We start from the raw sequence: 25893 nt of genomic DNA, 5'->3' as shown, positions 1-25893 counted from the left end.
GGAGGAGAAGCAGCCTAGGTCTCAGGGCATTGGGACTTGGCAGATGGTAGGCTGACTTGTCAATCTAGATTAGAAATGGAAGATAACTGTTGTCTGGTCCATTGCTTGTTTTTTGCTATAGGAGAGACATAGTTTGTAAAGAAAGGGCTCTGAGAATCTCCCAACAGAAAGGCAAGTCAGTGAAAGATTTAGCAAAAATACACTAAGCTATTGCAGCAGAATGCCTAGCAGATGTACTGCCAACTGAGAACAGTAATGCCACAGGGAAAGAAATATCCCCTATCGAAGCTTCTATTTTATGACAGTGATTTCATGCAGAAATATCTGTTTAAGCTATTTTTTTTGAGCAGAAGACAGTATACTTTAAAAAATTAACATCTATGTACATCTCTGATAGGTTATAGATTCATTCTACATTTTTCTAAAAGCACAGCAATTTGCATGTCAATGCATTGTCACAGATGAGTCTTACTTGTACTGGTGTTCATATTTGAGGATCAAAAACATCGTACAGAGTTTAAAATGAATTTACACGCTTGCTCCTAGAGTAAAAAAAATTTCTTTCCAAAACAGTGTTCCTGAACTTTAGTGTGCATAGGAATCAACTGGGCATCTTACTGGAATGGAGCTTCTCATTCAGTAGGTCTGGAGTGGGACCTAGTATTCTCTATTTCTCACAAGCTCGTAGGTGATACCAGTGTGGCAGTTTCAGAGACCACACTTGAAATATCAAGGTTTTAAGATATTGAGCTTTAAATAAACAAACTCACTAGAAATACTTCTTGTTTTCTAAACTCATTTACTAGGATATTCTAAGAAATTACACTTGACGCCTAGCTAATGCTTCTATGAATTAGAAATCTTATTAACAGAAGTAGTATTTGATAACCTGTTTTACCTGATGTTTTATTAGCTTCTAGTCCTGAAAGTCTCAAATCATTTATTTTCATGACTGAATTAACAACCTCAAATTATAATACCATATAAGAAGTGTCAAATTTTTATCCACTAATGTAATATAACTCTTCTTCTGTTTTGTGGTAGTTTATGGATGATTTGCTTTCTTCTACTGCCCAGCTTTATTACGGTATAATTGACAAAAATTGTGTATATTTATGATGTACAATGAGGTATTTTGATATGTGTATATATTGTTAAATGATTACATCAAGCTAATTACCATATCTATCACCTCACATATTTTTTTTTGTTGTGAGAATATTTATTATAGAATCTCTTAGCAGTTTTCAAGTATATAGTACAGTAACGCATGGCTTGATGATGGGGATATGTTCTGAGAAATGTGTCATGAGGTAATTTCATCATTGTGCAAATGTTATAGAATATACTTACACAAACCTAGATGGTATGGCCTACTACACATCTGGGCTATATGGAATAGCCTATTACTCTTAGGCTACTTGTATAGTATGTTACTAAATATTGTAGACAATTGTAATACAATGGTATTTGTGTATCTAAATGTAGAAAAGACACAGTAAAAATATAGTATAAAAGATAAAAAAGTTATATACATGTATAGGGCACTTAACATGAATGAAACTTGCAGGACTGGAAGTTGCAGTGGGTGAGTCAGTGAGTGATGAGTGAATGAGAAGGCCTAGGTTATTACTGTACATTACTGTAGCCTTTATAAACTTAGGTAATACTAAACTTATTTTAAAATATCTTTTTTCTTTAATACTAAATTAACTTTAGCTTACTGTAACTTTTTAACTATATGTTTTAATTTTTAACTTCTGACTCTTTTATAATAATATGGAGGTTAAAATACCAGCACATTACATAGCTGTACAAAAGCATCTTTCTTTATAACCTCATTCTGTTTGCTTTTTTTATTAAAATATTTTTTTCTTTTTAGCTTTTTTGTTGAAAACCAAGACAAAAACACACACATTAGCCTAGACCTACACAGGGTCAGGATTATCAAGACGTCAAGAGGCTCCAGGAATTTTTCAGCTTCATTATAATCTTATGGGACCACTGTCATATATGTAGCCTTTCATTAACCAAAACATTGTTATGCAGTGTAATGGTATGTGCTGAAGTGTCTGGAAATCGTACCAAAGAACAGCTGGGGGAATCAGAAGAAATTACTAGGGGTTTATGGTAACTGTTAAGTAGTGATGAAGAGGGGTTTCTGCAATAGGTGGGAAGATCCTTTGTGAGATTCCTTCTAAGTCTGTGACTCATCACCAAGTGGTGTGCTTTTTGCTATTGTATAATTAAAACCAAATTATAGTATAGACTTTATTTTTATTTGATAACCTCATTTTCCTCAAACATATTAAAATGTTTGTTCTCAATTTCCATTTCGGGACCTTTTCCTCCTACTTCTCATATCCAATATCGTCTCTCTAAATTCTTAGTGTGTTAACATCATCTACCTATTCATCCATCTAGTCATTCATTTAGTTCATATTTGAATGTTTCTTGTGTACAAACAGGGTACAGTGATCTGTGGGATACAAAATTGAATAAAGTGGTCTCTACTTTCAAAGTACTCCCAGTCTGTTGGAGGAAGTAAGACACCAGCACAAATAACTGATTTAAGGATGGAATTAATGTGTTTCTTTAAGACAGAATAATTACACCCTATAGAAAGTGCTCTCAGTTTTCAGAGCGAGGAGGGATCCAAATTTTTAATAACCATCTAACGGAAGAAAATATTCTTTCCTTGCTGAAGAAGCTCCTGTTATTGAAAGCTAGCCTTTCAGTTTTATTAGTCTTTTAAGTGCATTTGGGTATGGTATTTGCCATTTTACTCGTATGCCTTTTTATATAAGATCCCGTCACTAGGCTGAAATGTAATAGTTGATATAGTAAATGCATGGAGGACTTATCTAATGAATTATGGGAGATGATTAAAGATGCCACTCTGCTCTGCATTCTTGGCAAGAAAATGAGCTAATAAACTGGAAAGAATGACCAAGTTGTAAAATACTTCCTAAGTTCATATCTGTATATTTGTATATGTTGTCTAAATATTTCATCATTAGAGACTATATTCTTCATAACTATTGAGATCTATGAAAATTTCCATATGTTTTTGTTTTTAACATAAATTTAGAAGTTTTATTCAAGTCTAAATTGAAAAAAATATTAATGATCCCTATCAAAAGCTTTATGGTCTGGAGTTATACTTTATTTTACTTAAGCACTATAGCATTTGACACATGAAGATGTTTTCCTGGGAGAATCTTGTTGCTGCCCAGGGCTGACATGAAAAGAAACAATTTGTCAGACTAGTGGAGCTTACTAACAGTTCAAATAAACAACATGTTTTTCCCTTCATACTGCATATTAATAGAAATGTTAATGATAAGCTAACAGGAAAATGCCTCCTTTACACCCTACAGGGAGCAGAGATTACTGGGTCAGAGAGTTTTCTTGCGTTGGGCCCTCTTAACAAACACAACTGTTAGCAAAATACCAATCTTACCACTTGCATATTTATTAGCACAGTGTGTTTAAAGTAACAGTTATCTATTTAATACAGCCAAATTGATCATTGCCTCATTTTTGCCATTACTTAGCATGTAAATGTTTTTCCCATGTGTTTCAAGATAAAATGCTATTTTCCTGTCTTTCGCTCTCTTTTTTTTTTTTTTTTTTTTGTGTGTGTGTGAGACAGGGTCTGTTCTGTCATCTAGGCTGGAGTGCAGTGGCACAATCATAGCTCACTGCAAACTCGAACTTCTGGGTTCAAGTGATCCAGTGGCCTTAGCCTCCCCAGTAGCTAGGAATGCAGGCATGTGCCACCATGCCTGGCTAATTTTTTAAGTGTTTTTGTAGAGACAAGGTCTTGCTATGTTGCCTAGGCTGGTCTTGAACTTCTGGCCTCAAGGGGTCCTCCTGCCTTGGCCTCCCGAAGTGCTGGAATTATAGGCATGAGCCACTGTGCCCAGCTAGTAAAAAACTATTAACTTTAGATTTTAAACATATATTCATTCTCTCTACATATTTTGATAGATGATAATTAACTCTTCAAAAATATTTCAGAATAACCAAAAGAGTAGATTTGGAGCCCAACACAAAGAAATGATAGATGTTTGAGCAATGGATATCCCACTTACCCAGATTTGAGGCAGCACACACCATGCTCTATGCATTTGTGCCCTCAGTACCTAGTAGACACTGTAAATATTATTGAATTATTTAATGACTTGACTTTGATAATGCCAACTTCATTGTTCTATGATAATATTTTTCTGCCTTCTTGAGTTTTTCTTTAGCACACAAGTGTAAAATCTTGCTGTTACCAATATTATTGGGATCCACAGTTATGTAGAACTGGTCAGATACTTATGAAGGCAGGATCTGTTATGAAGACATTGATAATGTAGAGTAGAAAAGATTTCTTACCCATCTCTAGGTCATATCTGAGATTCCTATAATAAAAGGTAGACTAACAAGAGAAAAGCATACAAATTTATTTAATATAAGTTTTACATGACATGGGAGCCTTCAGAAATTACAACCCAAAGAAGTGGGAAAAACTTTAAAAATTCATAGGTTGATGAAGAGTGAATGGTTGTACAGACATACGACTGGACAAAGCGGTTATGATCTAATAGTAATAAACTGAGGGAACTGTTCAGATTCTTCTTGGCATCTCTGTGTCCTCAGAGATTGGGATATTCCTTTTCTCAGGGTCTAGAGGATATGTCTCTTAGGGGGAGTCTTAAGACCTACTTTAGAGAAATGTCAGAGAATTATTTTATGACCTGTTTAGGGGAGAAGGGCAGGAGAAGGTCAGGGAGACCTTTTTGCTTCTGTTTCCTCAAATGCCAATGTGCTGTATTTTGGAGTAATGTGTCCTAAACCCCATCAGTAGTAACTAATGACTAGTGAGGGAAGTCTGATCTTTACAGTTAATGTTTGAGGCACTGAAAATAATGAAATTAGTTTTATAAGTCAAATATTTAGAGATTTGCAATTATTTAGCCTACTTTTAGGAGAGTATAATTTATTGGTTGCTAACAGACATGATAGTTATTGGCTACACCGTTACAATAATTTAAAAATAAGACTTAGTGTTATCCTTAGGCCTTTCCTAAGAAAAGAATAAGTCTATAGAAATATATATATAATATATAATTATATATAATACATTATTAATATTATATAATAATTTATATATAATATACATATATATATGATTTCACCATATTGGCCAGGATGGAGAGTCTCAATCTCTTGACCTCATGATCTGCCCGCCTTGGCCTCACAAAGTTCTAGGATTACAGGCATGAGCCACCGCACCCAGCCCAGAAATATTTTTAAAATTTAGCTGGGCTTATTTATATACTAGCATCATTGTATCTCTTTATAGCATTTAGATTGAATTGTTGGTGAATTATAAAAGTTTTAAGTCTGTTGTAAGTGCTGAAGTATTCAGGAAATGGGTGGGCAAAGGAATAGTCTTCAGCACTTTGATGAGAGCCTGACGTTAGTTGTCATTCAGTAAAAAGCAGTGATTTAGTAAGTCAATTTCCATACACAAACTCTATTTCAAACAAAAAACTCTCCAGGCAGCAAACACCAAGTGATTAAAGTTGGAAACTAAAAATAAAATACACTAAATTTTACTTTTTAAAATAAGTAAACGTTTAGTTTAGTTTAAAATTTAAAATTTCAAATTTTAAAAACGCTAGTTTAGTTTAAAATTTTATATTTTCTTTGTTTTGCAGATGGCTAAGATTTTCTTTGATAAACTTGAATTTTGGATTTCAGGTTCATTAAAGTGCAAAAACATTCTTATTTTCTTTTTAATAGCCTCTCATGTAACACATTGTTATCACCAATAAGTGAAAATTATACAGGAAGGGCTTTTGGTTTACAACTTGCAAAAGTCTTTCTTGCATTCTTCATTAATTTCTTCTGTCTTAGAAACACGGCAGGATAGAATCAGCAGACTTAGCGTTGGTTTTTATATTTATACTTGAAACACTGATAATCTCACACATTTTTTCTTGTGGCGCTAAAGTTCTTGAAAGTATTAATTTGAAAAGATATGTATATTCTCAGTTTTTCTAATTCCTTAGAAGCTATTTTGTATATTTGCAAGTATAGAAAGTTTTATTTGATCAATTTCTAGGTTTGAGAAGCTAGTATTTCTCCTATTTCATTTATCTAGTGAAAGATTAGACTAGATAATAAAGATTCAATTCAGTTGATATATAATTTTCTAAGGAACAAGTGGAATCAACTTTATTTATTTTTAGACTTTCCGCTTTTACGTATTTGCCTTTTGTGGACACATTTATTAATTTCTCATTTTTTAAATTTTCAGGTAACTTGGGTTTTTACTCCTGTAACAACTGAAATAACAAGTCTTGATACAGAGAATATAGATGAAATTTTAAGTAAGTACCTCAATATTTTTTAAGTGTACTCTTCTCTATAGAGAGTTAGTTTACAACTCTCTCTCTAAAAAAAACCACACAATAAAATCGCAGCTAGCACAGATCAAGAGCTGGCATTCTGATTAATTCCATGACTTTCTGAATTATCAAAGCACTTTTGGTTACTTTTCGTCTTTTTTATTTCTTTGACTTGATGTAGATACCATTCTTAACAATTCATGAAATGTTTTGATAATCCTACTTACAGACCAATAGTTCTCGCTGTACAGTACTAAATGTTAATGACCTTGGGACACAGTCTAGACTTTTTTTTCTTTTTTCCCTTTAATTAGATCGCCTACTCTGATCTCTTTTATTGTTATTGGTCCAGTTAAGTTCGGTACTATTTTTATTTTTTGTTTTAGAGAAAGGGTCTTGCTTTGTCACCCAGACTGGAGTGCAGTAACATGATAATATTATAGCTCTCTTCAGCCTTGACCTCCTGGGCTCAAGCAATCCTCTTTCCTCAACCTTCCAAGTTAGCTAGGACTACAGGTGTGCTCCACTGCACCTAGCTAATTTTAAATTTTTCTTGTAGAGACATGGTCTCGCTATGTTGCCCAGGCTGGTCTCGAACTCCTGGCCTCAAGCAGTCCTCTCATCTTGACCTCCCAAAGTGCTGGGATTACAGGCATGAGCCACCACACTTGGCCTGATAAGTTTTTTGCTGAATGGTTTGTTTGCTGACAATGTGGTTATGGATATAATTAACTTGAGAAACCATTTCTTGTTTTTTAAAAATAGTAAAGGAAAACTGAAGATGTGGTTGATAGAAAATAATAACTTAGGAGCTTTAAGAAAATGTACAGTGTGCATAAATAATTTCTTTTTTTAACCATCCATCTTACGCATGTAATAGAGGCAAAAGGAGTTACAACATTCATTGAGTGTAATATATTATGTTCCTGGAACTTTAAATGCTAAAAGTCTATTCCTGTCTTATGGAGTCTCTTTAGAGGAGTGGTTCCATAAACTTTAGCACGTATCAGAATCACCTGGAACACTTTTTAATATCTATACTGCTAGGAAACTGCTAGACCCCTACCTAAGGATTTGCATGTCTGTGAGTTCCCAGGTGATGTTGGTGTTTCTGGTCCAGGAACCACAGTTTGTGAATCATTGCTTTAGAGCAAATAAGCAAGTATATAAAAAGTAACTTGATGGTAAAAAGGAAAGAAAGGAATTGAAACTCACATATCATTCTCACTTCTGTCATCTTTCAAATTCTAGAATATCTTTGTTTTTTTCATGAGTGCTTGAGGAGTTTAAGTTTCTCTGAATTAGGGTTAGGCAAAAAGCGCTACATCTTTCTCATGTCTTTACATCCTGATATGCAAATGATGCTGTTATTTTTGTAGGAGGGAATAACTGTTAAATGGATAGGAACCAAAAACTTTGCGTCTTGTGCAACACTGTTAGTTGTAGATTACTTGTTGCAACTAGGTGGGATATGTGAGGTTTAGAAATAACTTAGTTATACAGGTCTTTTCTGTGATGTGGGATTTTGTTTGCAGAACTAATTCTCAGTTGTGAATATGGAAGATCAAAAAATAAAATACAGATCATTCCACTTTACTTTTTATGATAGTAGCTTACTTGCCTTATCTCGGCTTAATTTCCCATTTGCTTTAAATTCATTTAAGATGCAATGAACGGAGCCCGGTGTGATGGTTTATGCCTGTAATCCCAGCACTTTGGAAGGTTAAGGTGGGAGGTTGCTTGAGGCCAGGAGTTCAAGACCAGCCTGGGCAATATAACCAGATCCTGTCTCTACAAAAAAATTCGAAAATTAGCCAGGTGAGGCCGAGGTGGGCAGATCACAAGGTCAGGAGATCGAGACCATCCTGGCTAACATGGTGAAACCCCGTCTCTACTAAAAATACAAAAAAAAATTAGCCAGGCGTGGTGGCAGGCGCTTGTAGTCCCAGCCACTCGGGAGGCTGAGGCAGGAGAATGGTGTGAACCCGGGAGGCAGAGCTTGCAGTGAGCCGAGATCACGCCACTGCACTCCAACCTGGGCAACAGAGTGAGACTCTGTCTCAAAAAAAAAAAAAAAAAAGGCCAGGCGCGGTGGCTCACGCCTGTAATCCCAGCACTTTGGGAGGCTGTGGCGGGCGGATCACAAGGTCAGGAGATCGAGACCACGGTGAAACCCCATCTCTACTAAAAATACAAAAAATTAGCTGGGCGCGGTGGCGGGCGCCTGTAGTCCCAACTACTGGGGAGGCTGAGGCAGGAGAATGGCGTGAACCCGGGAGGCGGAGCTTGCAGTGAGCCAAGATCACGCCACTGCACTCCAGCCAGGGGGACAGAGCGAGACTCCGTCTCAAAAAAAAAAAAAAAGTTAGCCAGGTGTGGTGGTGTTTGCCTGTAGTCCTAGCTACTTGGGAAGGTGAGGTGGGAGGATCACGTCAACCCAGGAGTTTGAGGCTGCACTGGATTTTGATCATGCCACTGCACTCCAGCCTGGGCAATAGAGAGAGACCCAGTCTCCTTAAAATAAAAGATGCAGTGAACTTATAAAGCATACAGAGAAAAGAGACAAAGTTTCCCATAAATTCTATAAGCTGTCCATGACTCTAGGTTTCTGAGTGAGAGATAATAGTCACTGTGTTTTTTTAAGTGGACCCTTATATTGGACAAAGATCATAATGAAACTGTATCTTTAATTATGTAAAAATTATTACAAATAACTTAGTTTATTTGGTTTTGTCTTTCAATTTCAGACAATGCTGATGTTGCTTTAGTAAATTTTTATGCTGACTGGTAAGTAATCTTATTGTTTGGGTTTGGGTTTGTTTTTACTTGCTAAAGGTTAATTTTTCTTTGCTAGAAAGGGGAAGGGAAGGCTTTTACTATTTCAAGACAGTATTCCATACATAAAGTCAATTAAGTTTCATCCACAAAGGAAGTAGTTTAATTTGGTAAGGATTTCTGTTTTAAGAAAGAAATAGAGCTGATTCTGTTATCACATATCTTAAAACAGGTAACACATAACTTAAATATGACTCTCTCCACCCCCCACTCAAAGGGAACACATATTGCAATTCTGTATTTGTCCTGACTGTGGAAGGAGGGTAGTGTTTGTAAGTCATGATTTGGGTATGGCAAGTTTAGAAGGAAAAATAATGTTGACATTTTAAAATTTATACAATCTGCTGCCTCTTCTAGGATACCTTTACTCCTTCCCCTGGCTGAATCAGAGCCTGTCTTTTGTGTTTATATAGTACTCTATGTACCACTTTCTTTTTCTTACTAAATGTTTTGTCTTTTCTTATTTGTTTGTGCCCTAGCAAACAAACTTTGAGGGCAGAGATAATGGCATACTCAGTATTCCCAGCATCTAGAACAACATGTTGTATAGTAGATGTTACAGAATATGGCATGGAGACAGGAAGAAGGGAGATTTAGCTAGAAAGATTCAGAAACACAAGGGAGATTTAGCTGGAAAGAGTCTGAAACACTGGCATAATCTTTATCACTAGACACTCTGTATCTTATCTGACCCTTTAAGGCTTACTACCTACTAGCTATGACTACCATACTCCAGGTCACAGTCCTGTCATTTATTTAGAATTCATGCTACAGTCTCCTCATTTCTTTTCTGTGCTCTAGGCTTACGTATCTCCATTATGTTCTCTACAATGTAAGCCAGAGTTCTCTTTCTTACAGTGTAAATAAGATTAGTTTATACCCCTTCTTAAAACCCTTAAAATGTTTCCATTACCTTTGGGTTAAAATTTAAATCCTTTACAGAAGTCCCCTTATGAACTGGTCTCTTATTCCCTCTGTAGCTGTTATGTCTGGCCTCTCTCCACTTCCACATTCTGCTCCAGTTAAACTAAGCTTCTTTCAATTCCTGTAAAATTCTGTATTTCATCACTGGACTGTTAGGCATGATATTTCCCCTGCCTGGATGGATCATTCTTCTGTCACCCATTTCTTTACTTAGTTAACTTCTAATCTTTCAAGTCTTAGATTAGTTGCCACTTTCTCCAGGTTATCCTCCTGGATCAATACACCTTCCCCTACTCTTGACTCTGATTAGGAGCCCTTCTGTTATTTCCCGTAACATCCATACTTACCCAGTCATAACACTTGTAGGCTGTAATCCAGTTGGTGACTCCCTGCTACATTGTTTGCTCTGTGAAAATACATACCATAGTTTTATTTTCTTTTTTTTTTTTTTTTTTTTTTTTTTGAGACGGAGTCTCGCTCTGTCGCCCAGGCTGGAGTGCAGTGGCGCGATCTCGGCTCACTGCAAGCTCCGCCTCCCGGGTTCACGCCATTCTCCCGCCTCAGCCTCCGAGTAGCTGGGACTACAGGCGCCCGCCACCACGCCCGGCTAGTTTTTTGTATTTTTAGTAGAGACGGGGTTTCACCATGTTAGCCAGGATGGTCTCGATCTCCTGACCTCGTGATCCACCCGCCTCGGCCTCCCAAAGTGCTGGGATTACAGGCTTGAGCCACATAGTTTTATTTTCAACTTTAATCCCCAAGCACTTTGCTTAATATGTGGCTGATAAGTACATAATGTCTGCTAAATGAATGTATATATGGTATGATTATTTAAAAAACTTCAGTTTAAAAAAGTTGCAGATACACAGAGAAAATGCTATTTATAAAATATGTAACAAAGGTAGCATTTTTCAAGGTAAATTAGGGTTGTCAAGATGTATTAATAGCCACAAAATTTGGCAGAAGATTATGTAGTCCAATCCATTTTAAAATAAGAAAACTGAAATCCAGGGGAGTGAAGTACTTTCCCAAGGTTACCCAACTAGATGATGTCTGAAGAAAAACTAGAGCGACTTTCTCCTGACTGAGAGATTTTGTATGTTGCAAGAAAGAGTAATAGAATATGCTGCTGGGATCTTTTGGAAAAAAAGAAAAAAAAACTGAATTGGAAACGTGGACTAAGTTATTTGGGAAAACATTACCTCAAGAATACCTTAAGTTGTTAATGAATTAATACTCTTTTATACAGCTGAAAAAGCTTGGGTAATTGGCTGTAGGACATAGACTTAATACTATGTGGCCTCAAAGTCTAGACTCTGAGTTCCTTCTGGAAGTTATGGATGTGGCACAGTTTAATAATTCTGTAATAGAGGTGCTTAAAAATACTGCAGCTCCTCGAGTAATACTGTAGTAGGTGGTTAATAATGCTGTTTTGTGCCAGACTATTTAAAACAGATTACCTAATATTTATGGGTACATAGTAGGTATATATATTTATGGGGTACATGAGATATTTTGATAGAGGTGAACAAAGTATGATAATCACATGGCCGGGCACGGTGGCTCACACCTGTAATCACAGCACTTTGGAAGGCCAAGGCAGGCGGATCACCTGAGGTCAGGAGTTCAAGACTAGCCTGACGAACATGGTGAAACCCCATCTTTACTAAAAATACAAAAAGCCGGATGTGGCGGGCACCTGTAATCCCAGCTACTTGGGAGGCTGAGACAGGAGAATTGCTTGAACCCAGGAGGCGGAGGTTGCGGTGAGCCGAGATCACGCTGTTGCACTCCAGCCTGAGTGACAGAGTGAGACTCTGTCTCAAAACAAAAACAAAAAAAACACACATCAGGGTAAATGGAGTATTCATCACTTCAAGGATTCATCATTTATGTTACAAACATTCCAGTTTTACTCTTTTATTTAAAAATGTACAATACATTTCTGTTTACTGTAGTCATCCTACTAGATCTTATTCATTCTAACTATATTTTTGTACCCATTAACCATTCCCATCCAGACTCTTTACATAGGTTGTTTTAAATGCTCAGAACTACTCTGCAGGTAGGTATTATAATTTCCTTTTAGGTTGAGGAATTGAGGCTCAGAAAGGTCATATGGCTAGTAAGTGGTGGAAGTGGGATTTAAATTCAGGTATGCCTGACTGCAAAGCTTATTTCTTTCTCTAACTAGATCATATTAGTAAGTGCCTTCAGAATGTCTCTGCAAAGACTTATCTATTTGGTAGATTTGTTAAGGATTGATTTAAGTACTAGATTGGAGATTAGGTTTAGATGACCGTTAGGCCCTTTTAATAGATCCATTTCTTTTGTGATGTTCCTTTTATAAACGTAACATTTTATTTCATTTTCCCTTTTCATCTTTTGGTACAGGTTGAGTATCCCTTATCTGAAATACTTGGGACCAGAAGTGTTTCAGATTTTGGATTTTTTCAGGTTTGGGAATATTTGCATTATACTTACTGGTTCAACATCACTAACCCCAAAAATATGAAATACAAAATGCTTTAATGAGCATTTCCTTTGGGCATCTTGTCAGTGCTCAAACAGTTTTAGATTTTGAAGCATTTTGAATTTTCGGATTAGGGACATTCAACCTGTATTAAGACAGGTCCTATTTTAAACATGAACCATGCTTAAATACTTACTGGGTGGCAAACTGGACAATCTAGAGAAATGAAGCCCTTGATGTGTTTTTTTACGTTGCCCTTAGGCCATAAAGAGGCTTGCCCGCTCTTTCTTCACTAGGTCAGATCTAAATTTTTCAAGAAACCATTAATCAGCCCCTGATTAATGGGACTCCCTGCCTCCCCTGTCCTCCAGCTACCTTATTTTCTACAGACAGTAAGAACCTGCAAACCTGGGGTCCTAGCCGCTCCATTCTGTCAATTCATTCATTTGATACACATATATTGAATGCTTATTAGACTACGTAGTCAAATAAGACATGGTCCATGATGTCCACAGACCCCACCCACTTATCCCTGATGGGAGAGATTTAAGAATGCTAAAAGAGGAAAGAGCCACTTGAAAGCAAGAGATTGAAGATACAGATGTGTCTCCTTGGTATATTCTAGGACATCTCCTTAGGAAGTCAGGTGAGTGGGCTAGAAGAGATATATATATACACAAGAAGAAATAGGGAGGAAGTATATTGTTTGCATCCTTTCACAGGCTTTCCAATATTTTTATTGTATGAAAGCTAATATGTATTACCTAATTACATGTGGATTAAACTGTTCACTGACATCATTTAAGTAAATTATTTGGTGGAAAAGGGCTCCGGAAGCAAGAGTAGCAACTGTAGTTTGTTTACATATCCTTAATACTTCTTCTGTAAGAGAAAGACCATTCTAACTCAGCTGGTTACTAATTCTGATTCTTCCTCTTCTTATTGGGTCCCTTTTATGACCTAGAACATAGTCATCCATGACATAATGATGTTTAGGTCAGTGACAGAAGTCCCATGTATAATACTGTATTTTTACTGTACCTTTTCTATGTTTAGATATGTTTAGATACACAAGTGCTGTTGTGTTACAGTTGCTTACAGTAGTTAGTATATTAACATGTGGTACAGGTTTGTAGCCTAGGAGCAATAGGAAGCTGTATACCATATAGTGTAGGTGCATGCTAGGCTATACCGTCTAGGTTTGTGTAAGTATACTTTATGTTGTTTGCACAATGAAGAAATCACCTAATGGTGTATTTCTTAGAGTGTATGCCTGTTGTTAAACACCACATGACTGTATTTGTGAAATGTTTGACTTGATTAAGGGACAGTTAGAAGTAACAAGTTTACAGACTGTTGTGGGGTTTGTGCCTTGTGTTTAAAGTAAAAGTAAATATAGACAGGAAGTCTTGGTTAGGAATTTAAGATACTTGCTTCTAGACTTACTGTATTTAGTATGTTTACAGATGTAAAAGCCCATTTTAACAAGGGGTAAATTTTGAGGGGAAATAGTTCATTATATACCATATATTCTTTTAATATAACTTATTTATTTGGTATGCTAACTTGCCTGTGAGATTTGATAGAACTAGCCAGGTGGAGCAGTCTAATATCTACAATATAGTTAAAATATTTTACACAGTAGTCTAAAATTTTATTATTTTGAGGTGGGAGGATCGCTTGAGCCCTGGAGTTGGAGGGTGCAGTGAGCTGAGATTGTGCCCCTGCCCTCCAACCTGGGCAACAGAATGAGATCCTGTCTCAAAAAAAATTAAATAAAATAGAGAAAGCTAATTTCTTTCATAAATGTTCAAGCCTCAGTAGTTGCAAATCCTAGTAGTACTTCTTAGGGGGCTTATTTCAGACTTGTTTTATGACCTCTGCAAGAGATCCTTAGCTGTGTGCTCCATAATACTGGCAATTATCTTAAGATGAATAAAACCAAAATCTTATACATTCTTAGAATTGTTATACAGTCTTTGAATTCAAAATTGTCTTCATCTCCATTGAACAACGTCAGGGTCCATGATTAAATTAAGTGTGTGATTATCTCGCAGAGTTGTTCATTGTGCCTATATCAAATGTCAACGGGCAATAACTGAAATAAGATTTTATTACTTCTGCTTTTCATTTCTAATTGGCATCCTTCTCTGTGTATAGGTGTCGTTTCAGTCAGATGTTGCATCCAATTTTTGAGGAAGCTTCCGATGTCATTAAGGAAGAATTTCCAAATGAAAATCAAGTAGTGTTTGCCAGAGTTGATTGTGATCAGCACTGTAAGTACCTCAATAGGAAGTCTAAAAGAAACTGTCCCATCCCAAACACAGGCACACATGCATAGTTTTTCTTTTCTTTTTTTTCCTTTTCTTTTTTTTAAATGCTCTGCTTTTAAGTGGAGAACAAACCGAAAAGGTTCTAGTGACCTTGGTTAAATTGTTACTATTTAATTTTTATGTACTTATAACATTACTTTCCATTTGGCTTGTGTGAAGGTTTTTTTGTTGTTATTTTAAAAATTACAGTAGGTCAAGCATTGGGATCAAAATTAGCAGTGTTTTCTACCAAAGCAAATACCAAAATCAGTAAATAAAATTGAAACATGGTATTAGAAGAAAAAATGGATTTCTGTTATTTTAGAATCATGTGAAAATACCATTTATAGTCATTTCAAATAAGATAGTCTGAGATTTTTGTGTGTTTCTGTTTTTGTAAAGATTCTGTGAAGATTGGTTTAGACTATTTTTGAGGTCTAATTAGCTGTAGCAACTGATTATAATTATTAAGAGTATTAAGAAACTTAGTTTAAGCTCTTAAAATTCAACCTCTTGCATTTTGCTTGTCCTGGTGGAGCATTCTCTATGAAATCCCCATGGTTTTTCGTATACATGATGGATTTCTCTAACTTGAACTAGTAATCTTGCTAGTGGTGTTTCCTCCTGTGTGCTCCCACTCCTGTGTACTCCCATTATACTTGAACTTTCCTCTCTCATCGTACTAAACTCATTGTATTTGATAGTTCTGTTTGTCTTAGTTGTCTTATCAGCTGCATTGTCTGTTCATCAAGGCAGGAATTTTTTTTTTCTTTCTTTTTTTTAATGCTCACTTTTAAGAGGAGACCAAACCACTTATTAATCTCTGTCTCAAGCATCTGACAGTTTCTGGGAGACAGAGACTGCTCACAAAAAGCTATTGCATTATTGGTTAAGTTGGTGTGAATACAGAACTGTCTCCCATTCTTCAAGTTTTCTACTTTTTATACTTAACCTACTGATTAAAATTAGTATGTGTGTACACACACCTAACTTTTCATTTTACTGATGAGGAAATGAACATGAAGTGGCTTAATCAATGTTACATAGCTCAATGTCTGGTCAAGCTGGAATTTGAATCCTGATCTTCTGACCAAATGCCTTCATTTGCTCTTTTCTGTTCAAACATTTTGGGGAGTTATTGATATAGCTTTGTGCTAGGCAGCAAGGCATTTTCCAACAGGAAATCATTTCACAGTCTTCTAAGCCCCACCCAGTATTTCTGTCTGCTGAAATTCGTAACTAGATAGGATGAAGGGAGCAATAAAAGATTGTCAGTACAAGCATGGGCTACATTTTCGCACTGCTTTCCAGATCTTTTCTCCGACCTTTCGCTGACAGAGAACATGATGTTTTTGGTGTGGGTTCTCATTTCAAATCTTTCTATTCTTTATGTATTTAATGAGATGTTACAGTGCAGATAAGAGTTCCTACTTTTACTGAATTTGAACCATAAAATTGGAAATTATGCTCTAAAGCTTACATTCATTGGGAAGAAAATTTAATACTTATATCCTTGTACCATAAATATCATTTATTCCATCTTTTAAACCGATAACTTTTGAAGAAAATCTGACATCATTGCTAGTAAGCTTTCTTTTTATGGGAGCAAATAGCACAGTTCAGAGCTTTTCAGTCCACCAGCAAGTTATCTGAGGTATTATGCATATTATGAGGTATTATGGATATTATGAGGTATTATGCATCTCTCTGAATATTTTTTCTCTTCTATGTAATTCTTTTAAAGAAATGATGTTATGAAACCCTTATTGATTAATGTATTTACATTTTCCACAGTCTCTTTAGAGATTGTAAGACAAATTGTAGTTTTGTTAACCTCTTACATGCCAATTAGATTGTAGAGGTTTTGAACTGGAAGAACCTTAAGAATTCTGTGTTCTAAAGAGAAATGCCTTTTAGGCAGGTTATTCTGTGGTCGAATTTTTTTTTTCCTAACCATTTGAACAATTTTAATTTATATACTCATATATGTATCAGTGCTTCGAAAAATAAATTGTTCAATCCTAAAGCAGTTTTTAAAAGAGATTTATTGAGGTATAAGTGACATATAATGCATTACACACATTTAAATTTTATAATTTTATAGGTTTTGATACATGTGTATATCCATGAAACCATCACTACAGTCAAGATGTTGAGCATAGCTGTCATTCCCCAAAATTTTCCTTGTGCCCCTTTGCGGTCCCTGTCTGTCCCTTCTATCCCCTACCTCCATTATCCTTAAGGACCATCTGCTTTCCATCACTGGAGATTAGTTTGCATTTTCTAGAATTTTATATAAGTGGTATTGGTTCTAGAATTTTATATACAGTATGAGGTTTTTTTTTGGTCTGGGTTTTTTTTTTTTTTTTTTGACTCAGTATGTTTATTTTGAGATTGTTTCATGTTGCATATATTATTTCTTATTATTTAGTGGCGTTCTATTGTGTGGCTGTATACCACAATTTGTTTATCTGTTCAATTCCTGACAGACATTTGGGTTGTTTCAACTTGCTGGCTATTACAAATAAAGCTGTTATGAGCATTCAGATATAAATCTTTATACAAATAAAGATGACAAATAAAGCTGTTAGGAACATTCAGATATAAATCTTTATGCATATGTTTTCATTTTTCCTGAGCAAATACCTAGATGTGAAATGCTAGGTCATGTGGTAGGTCCATGTTAAACTTTTTAAGAAACTGCCAAACTATTTTCCAAAGTATTTGTTCTATTTTATATATCCATTAATAGTACATGAGAGTTCCAATTGTTCCATATTCTTGTCAAAACTTGGAGTGGATAGTCTATTTAATTTTACATATTCCAATATGTGTAAAGTGGTATCTCCTTGTGGTTTAATTTGTATTTTTCTAATAATTAATGATGTTGAGAATATTCTCACATGTTTATATGACATTCATGTATCTGTGATGATGTGTCTGTTCAAATATTACATATTTTTTATTAGATTGTTTATTTTCTTATTGAAATTTGTTTATTTATTTATTTGCGACAGGGTCTTACCGTGTCGCCCAGGCTGTTGTGCAGTGGCACAATCTCGGCTCACTGGAGCCTCAACCTTCCAGACCCCAGTGACCTTTCCACCACAGCCTCCCAAGTAGCATGTGCCACCACACGCGGCTAATTTTAAAAAATTTTTTTAGAGACAGGTCTCCCTATGTTGCCCAGGCTGGTCTGAAACTCCTGGGCTAAAGTGATTGTTATGCCTCGGCTTCTGAAAGTGCTGGGATTACAAGCATGAGCCACTGTGCCCTACCCTCTTACTGAGTTTTGAGAGTTTTTTATATATTTTGAGTACAAGTCTTTTTTCACGTGTAATTTGCAAATATTTTCTCCCATTCTACCTTTGTATTTTTTTTAAAAAATTGTAACATACACATACAATTACTATCTTACCATTTTAAATTGTACAATTTAATACTGTTAAATGTATTCACATTGTTGTGCAACCAGTCTCCCGTTCTTCATCTTGCAAAACTGAAACTCTACACCTATTAAACAATAGCTTCCCATTGCCCCTTCTCCCCAGCCCCTAGCAACTTCCTTTCTACCTTCCTTTTCTGTGAATGCGATTACTCTAGGTACTCCACATAAGTGGAATCATACAGTGTCTGTCTTTTTGTGACTGGCATATTTCACTTAGCATAATGTTTGCAAGGCTTATTCATGTTGTAGCATGCATCAGAATTTCCCTGCTTTTTAAGGCTGAATAATATTTCTTGGTATGTATATACCATGATTTGTGTATCATCCATCGAGAACACGGGTTGATTCTGCCATCGGCTGTTGTAAATAATGGTGCCATGAACATGAGTGTACAAATATCTCTTTGAGACCTTTAAAGAAAGTACCCATGTTTTTTTTTTTTGATATATATCCAGCAGTGAAATTGCTAGAACATATGGTAGTTTGTAATTTTTGAGGAAACATCATACAGTTTTTCATAGCAGCTGTATCATTTTACATTTTCATTAGGAGTACAAAGGGTTGCAGTTTCTCCACATGCTTACCTGCACTTCTTATTTTCTCTTTGTTATTGTTGTTGTTTTAATAGAGACAAGGTCTCACTATGTTGCTTAGGCTGGTCTGGAACTCCTGGGCTCAAGGGATCCTCCCATCCAGCCTCCTGAGTAGCTGGGACTATGGTGTGTGAGATCATGTGGGCTCTATTTTCTGTTTTGTTAGTTTGTTTGTTTGTTTGTTTATAGCAGCCATACTAATGGGTGTGAGATGGTATCTCATTGTGGTGTTGGTTTGCATTTCCCTAATAATTAGTGATGTTCAGTATTTTTTCACATGTTTATTGGTCATTTGTATATCTTCCTTGGAGAAATATTTTTTCAACTCCTTCGCCCATTTTTAAATCAGGTTATTTGGGATTTTGTTGTTGATGTTAAGTTGTAGGAGTTCTTTGTATATTCTGGATATTCACCCCTCATATATAAGATTTGCAAATAAATTCTCCTGTTCTGTCGGTTGCCTTTTCACTCTGTTGATTGTGTCTTTTGATTCATAGAAATTTTTAATTGTAATGTAGTCTATCTTATGAATTTTTACATTGGTTGACTGTGCTTTAGGTGTTATATGCAGGAAATAATTGCAATCTAATGTCATGAAGGTTTACTCTCCTATGATTTCTTCTAAGAGTTTTAGAGTGTTTAGAGAGTTGAAGAGTGTTAGGTCTTATGTTCAGGTCTTTCATTTATTTTGAGTTAATTTTTGTGTATGGAACAAGGTAAGGGCCCAGCTTTATTATTTTGCATGTGTACTTCTAGGTTTTCCAGCATCATTTATTGAAGAGACTGTTCTTTCCCCATTGAATGGTCTTAGCATCCTCATCGAAAATCATTTTACTATATATTTGAGGGGTTATTTCTGGACCCTGTAGTCTGTACCATGGTCTGTGTGTCTGTTTTTATGCCAGTTCCACACTTTTTGATTACTGTAGTCTTGTAATATGTTTTGAAATCAAGAAGTATGAGACCTCCAGCTTGAAGAGTGTATTTTGAAAAGCAGATATTCTTAATGTTGGTGCAGTCTTACTATCAGTTTTTAAAATGAATTACACTTTTGATGTTGTATCTAAGAAGTATTTGCCTTACACAGGATCACAAAGATTTTCTTCTATGTTTTCTTTTACAAATGTGGTAGTATGCAGGTTTATACTTATGTCTGTAATCCATTTGGAATTAATTTTTACATGTGGCACAGTGTATGAATTGGAGTTCATTTTTTTGCATATGGTTCTGGCATTATTTGTTGAAAAGACTATCCTTTCTTCACTGTTGTTGCATCTTTGCTGAAATAAACTGACACCGTATGTGTAGGTCTATTTCTGTTCTCTCTGTTCTATACTGTTGATCCGTTTGTCTGTGCTTATACCAGTACTTTGTAGATTACTATAGCTTATAACGAGTCTTGAAGTCTAGTCAGGTAAAACTTTCAACTTTGTACTTTTTTTTCAGAGTTGTTTGGCAGTTCTGGTTGATTTAGATTTCCATTTAACTTTTAGAATCAGTTTGTTAATTTTTAATGACAAAAGGCTACTGAGTTTTTTTTGTTTTTTTGAGACAGAGTCTCCTCTGTCGCCCACGCTGGAGTGCGGTGGCGTGATCTCCGCTCACTGCAAGCTCCGCCTCCTGAGTTCAAGCCATTCTCCTGCCTCAGTCTCCCGAGTAGCTGGGACTACAGGTGCCCAAAATTAGCCTAGCTAATTTTTTGTATTTTTAGTTGAGATGAGGTTTCACCGTGTTAGCCAGGATGGTCTCGATCTCCTGACCTTGTGATCTGCCCTCCTCGGCCTCCCAAAGTGCTGGGATTACAGGCGTGAGCCACCGCGCCTGGCCAGGCTACTGGGATTTTAACTGGGGTTACTTTGAATCCTCAGGGAAATTTATGGAAAATTGTTATTTTAATGATACTGAGTCTTCGAATCCATGAAGATTGTTATCTCTCCATTTATTTAGGCATTTTCAGTTTCTTCCAGCAATGTTTTGCGGTTTTTCAGCCTACATGTCTTGGATAGCTTTGTCAGATTTATTCCTAAGTATTTATTTATTTATTTGATGCTATTGTAAATTATATTTTAAGAATAAACTTCATTTCTGGAATAATTGTAGATTATACATAGATTATAGTTGCAAAAATAATACAGAGAGTTCCCTTATATGCCTTATGTATTTTACCCTAACATCAATATCTTATATTACTATGGCACATTTGTCAAAGGCTAAGAAACTAAAATTGGTACACTACTATTAATTAAACTATGGATTTTATTTGGATTTTATCCCTCTTCCACTTAGGTCTTTTTGTTGTTGTTCTAGGATATCACTTTTAGGCATAATGTCTTCCTGGTTACCTTTGATCTGTTTGTTTCTCAGGCTTCATTTTTCACAACCTTGACAGTTTTGAGTAGTATTCGTTAAGAATTTTGTAGAATGTCCTTCATTTTGGGCTTGCCTGGTATTTTTTTCTCATGTTTTGGACATCTGTTGTGAGATCTCTCAGTAAGTATTTCTTATTTGGGGGTGCTGTTACAAATGGCATTGATTGTTAAATTTTAATTTTTAGTGTTTTTGTTGCTAGTTTATAGAAATAAGATTGATTTCTTATATTGACCCTGTATACTAAAACTTACTAGTTCTAATAAGTTTTATAAATAGAGTCCATAGGATTTCCTACTTAGACAATTAGGTTTGTTTGCAAATAAAAAGCTTTACTTCTTGTGGTCTCTATTTTGTTTCAATATTCTTTCCAACCAAGTGTATCTATTTGTTGCTTTAGGATTAGTTTTTGTTAGGCAGAAGATCTGTAAGAAGCTTCCTAGCAAGGACAGAAGATGGCCTCAGAATCAAGATATCATCATGCCCACATATGTCTTGTTCATATCGTTCACTTGTCTGGTATTATGTTAACCTACTCTGTCCTGCCCTTGAGTACTTCAGTCTGTCTGCCTTGCTTCCGACTCACTTTTTCGCTGAGACCTTTTATCCAAAGTCATAGTATGATTTCTTGAAAAGTTCCTGTAAATAGTTTGTAGTCACATTGCCTGGGAAAAACCCTGCTACTTAGTGAGTGCTTACTTGAATTTAGACATGTTCTTTCAGATATTTTAGTTATCTTTACCACGACTTATTACTCCTCTAGTTAAGTAGTATTATTCATTCATTTAACAACAAAAAAAATGTATGCCTACCTTATGTAATGCCATGTGGAAGGTTCTATAACTACAGCAATGAACTAAACACACCTAGAAAGGCAAGAGAGATCAATACACAATCACATATTGTGATATCTATTCTAACGGGAAGGTATTGAATGCTACGAAATGATGAGTCTGACTTAGTCTGCAGGGATGGGGAAGACATTTTTGAGGAAATGATAAAAAGTGAAGGAAGAGTAGGAATTTTCAAGTGAAGTAGGGGAAGAAGAGTGTTTTAGATGGAAGTAGCAGTAAATACGAAGTTTCTGAGGTAGAAAGGAACACTGACCTTTCAGAGAGTTGGATTGTGTTACCATTTTACTGATGAAGAGACTGAAAGATACAGAGAGGCTAAGTGATTTCCCAAGGTTGCATAGTAAATGGAGGGAGCCATACTGGAACCCAGGACAATACAGCTTTTATCAGTTAACTATGCTATTTGAAAGTCAGAATAAGGTAGTTTAAATTGAATTCACCATAGAAATGGAGAATTCACCCATTTCTGAATACAAACAACTTAAAATGTCCTATTAGAGATTATAAAATAGTCTATTTAAATAGTCTGCAATGGGTCATTATATAAATAAAAATGCAATTGCAATTTTTTGGTAAGGTTGAAATTTTACAAATTTTTAGGAACTTGGTATTTTAAAAGTCCTGAACCTATAGTTTATCATTGATTAAGGAAAAAAGTAGGAGCACCTTACTGCCTTGGAGTTTTCGAAAAAATGTGGGTAAGAAGCTAGAAATCTGCGTTGTACAGGGGTATTGTGATATTGTTAATTGTAATTTGCTCTTCACTGTAATAAATGACCTTCAACACAATTATTGAATTTTTAAAAACTTTCTTTGAATAGGCTTTTGCCAGCATTTTGAGGAATGCTTAGAGCTGAGCTATTTGATGGCTTCTAGAAACTGACCCACAGTTCTCTGTGTGGTTGTCCTGAGTTTTTCATTTTCATTCATTTAAGAATTTCATTTAATATGTTCATACTGTTCTGTCCATTAAGAAAAAGAATTTCATTTAATATTGTAGCCCGTGGAAACAAGTAGAAGTAGCAGTAGCAGCAGCAGTGATCTTAATAATGACAATAATAATGATAAAATGGCTGCATGAGAGTAGAGACCTTATGTTTTTACCCTTCTGTTCCTAGCACTGGAATGGTATCTAGCACATAGTAGGTGTTCAGTTGTAATTGTTGAACAGGTGGATAGATAAAATGAATAATAAACAGTACCAGCATTTATGAAGTGTTTTGTAGGCACTACAGTTATCTCATTATTTTCCCAACAATAGAATAAATATTTACTGCCATAGTTCACCCAGTCTAACTCATCACTGATTGTAAGGCAAAATTTTATGTGCAACTGAAAAAGAAAAAATGAACTATAACACAAAGCTTTCTTATCACTTAGATTTTTCTAAATTCACATGTGATAAACATATTTATGAGATACAGAGTAATATTTCAATACATGTATATCGTGTTTAATGGTTACATTAGGATAATCCTCTTCTAGTACTCAAAAGTATACAATAAATTATTATTAATTACAGTCACCCTACAGTGCTGTAGAACAACACTAGAACTTATTTCTCCTGTCTAGAGAGAATTTATTTTTATTAAATTTTTGTAGATACATAGTAGGGTGTACATTTTTATGGACTACAAGAGTTTAATTTTTTTTTTTTTTGGAGACAGAGTCTTGCTGTCTGTTTCCCAGGCTGGAGTACATTGGCACATTCTCGGCTCACTGCAACCTTTGCCTCCAGTGTTCAAGTGATTCTTGTGCCTCAGCCACCTGAGTAGCTGGGATTACAGGTGTGCGCCACTGTGGCTGCTAATTTTTGTAGATTTAGTAGAGGCAGGGTCTCACCATGTTGACCAGGCCGGTCTTGAACTCCTGACCTCAAGTGATCCACCCATCTCAACCTCCCAAAGTTCTGGGACTATAGGCGTGAGCCACTGTGCCCGGCCAAGAGATATTTTGAAGTCCGTAATAGTCACATCAGGGTATCCATGACCTCAAGCATTTATCGTTTGTCTTTAAAACGATTGAGATCGAAGCATACTGTTTATTTTTTAAAGTACAATTAAATTTTTTTTACACAACACCCTGTTGTGCTAGCAAACACTATGTCTTATTTATTCTTTTTTTTTTTTTTTTTTGAGATGGAGTCTCGCTCTGTTGCCCAGGCTGGAGTGCAGTGGCGCCATCTCGGCTCACTGCAAGCTCGCCTCCCGGGTTCACGCCATTCTCCTGCCTCAGCTTCCCGAGTAGCTGAGGCTACAGGCGGCCGCCACCATGCCTGGCTAATTTTTTGTATTTTTAGTAGAGATGGGGTTTCACCATGTTAGCCAGGATGGTCTCCATCTCCTGACCTCCTGCCTCGGCCTCCCAAAGTGCTGGGATTACAGGTGTGAGCCACCGCGCCCGGCCTATTCTAACTACTTTTTGTACCCATTCACCATCCCTCCTTGACCCTCGACTACCCTTTCCACTCTCTGGTAACCATCCTTCTATGCTCTATCTCCATGATTTCAGTTGTTTTGTTTTAGCTCCCACATTTAAGTGAGAACATGCAATGTTTTCCCGTGCCTGGCTTATTTCACTTAACCTAGTAACCTCCAGTTCCATCCATGTTGTTGCAAGTGACAGGATCTCATTCTTTTTTTATGGATTAGTAGTACTCCATTATATGTATGTACCACATTTTCTCTATCCATTTGTTTGTTAGTAGACACTTAGGTTGCTTCCAAATCTAGCTTATTCTGAATAGTGCTGCAATGAACATGGGAGTGCAGATGTCTCTTGCATATAATGATTTCCTTTCCTTAGTACACCTAGCATTGGGTTTGTTGGATCATATGGTCATTCTATTTTTAGTTTTTTTGAGTCACTCCAAACTGTTCTCCATAGCATTTGTACTAATATACCTTCCTACCAACAGTGCAAGAGGGTTCTCTTTTCACCTTATACTCATCAGCATTTGTTATTGCCTGTCTTTTGAATAAAAGCTATTTTAACTGGAGTGAGATGGTATCTCATTGCAGTTTTGATTTTGCATTTCTTTGACGATCAGTGATATTGTGCACGTTTTTATATACCTGTTTCCCATTTGTATGTTTTCATTTGAGAAATGTCTATTCAAATATTTTTCCCATTATTTAATCAGATTATTAACATTTTTGAGTATAGAGTTGTTTGAGTTCCTTATATATTTTCGTTATTAATCCCTTGTCAAATGGATAGTTGGCAAATATTTTCTCCTGTTCTGTGGGTTGTCTCTTCACTTTGTTGATTGTTTCCTTTGCTGTGCAAAAGCTCTTTAACTTGAAGTGATCCCATTTGTCCATTTATTTACTTTGGTTGCCTGGGCCTGTGGGGGATTGCTAAAGAAGTCTTTGCCCACTCCAGTGTCCTGGAGAGTTTCCCCAATGTTCTCTTGTAGTAGTTTCATAGTTTGAAGTCTGAGATTTAAGTGGTTAATCCATTTTGATTTGATTTTTGCGTATGGCAAGAGATAGGGGTCTACTTTCATTCTTCTGCATATGGATATCCAGTTCTTCCAGTACCATTTATTGAAGAGACTGTCCTTTCCCCAATGTATGTTCTTGGAACCTTTGTCAAAAATGTGTTCACTGTAGATATATGGATTTATTTCTGGGTTTTCTGTTGCACTGATACACATGTCTGGTTTTTGTTTTGTTTTG

The 25893-nt window shown here is 35.9% G+C and overlaps 1 protein-coding gene across 2 annotated transcripts in view; it reads left to right on the top strand.

The window, feature by feature from the left end:
- Positions 1-25893, top strand: part of ERP44 (endoplasmic reticulum protein 44) — a 115644-nt gene that overhangs the window by 31742 nt on the left and 58009 nt on the right. Inside the window, exons 1-4 of one of the 2 annotated variants that reach the window (XM_009188418.4) lie at positions 6316-6389; positions 9155-9194; positions 13155-13285; positions 14800-14915. In XM_009188418.4, coding sequence (XP_009186682.1) covers positions 14816-14915 — 100 coding nt within the window. In that variant the 5' untranslated portion in view covers positions 6316-6389; positions 9155-9194; positions 13155-13285; positions 14800-14815. Of the gene's footprint in view, positions 1-6315; positions 6390-9154; positions 9195-13154; positions 13286-14799; positions 14916-25893 lie in introns of those variants that run through there. The other variant, XM_003911445.5, reaches the window with a different exon arrangement.

This window comes from Papio anubis, chromosome 13, assembly GCF_008728515.1.
Source record: "Papio anubis isolate 15944 chromosome 13, Panubis1.0, whole genome shotgun sequence".
NCBI classification, from domain to species: domain Eukaryota; kingdom Metazoa; phylum Chordata; class Mammalia; order Primates; family Cercopithecidae; genus Papio; species Papio anubis.
Note: the sequence above shows the minus strand (reverse complement) of the source record. Positions and strands in the feature narration are given on the sequence as shown.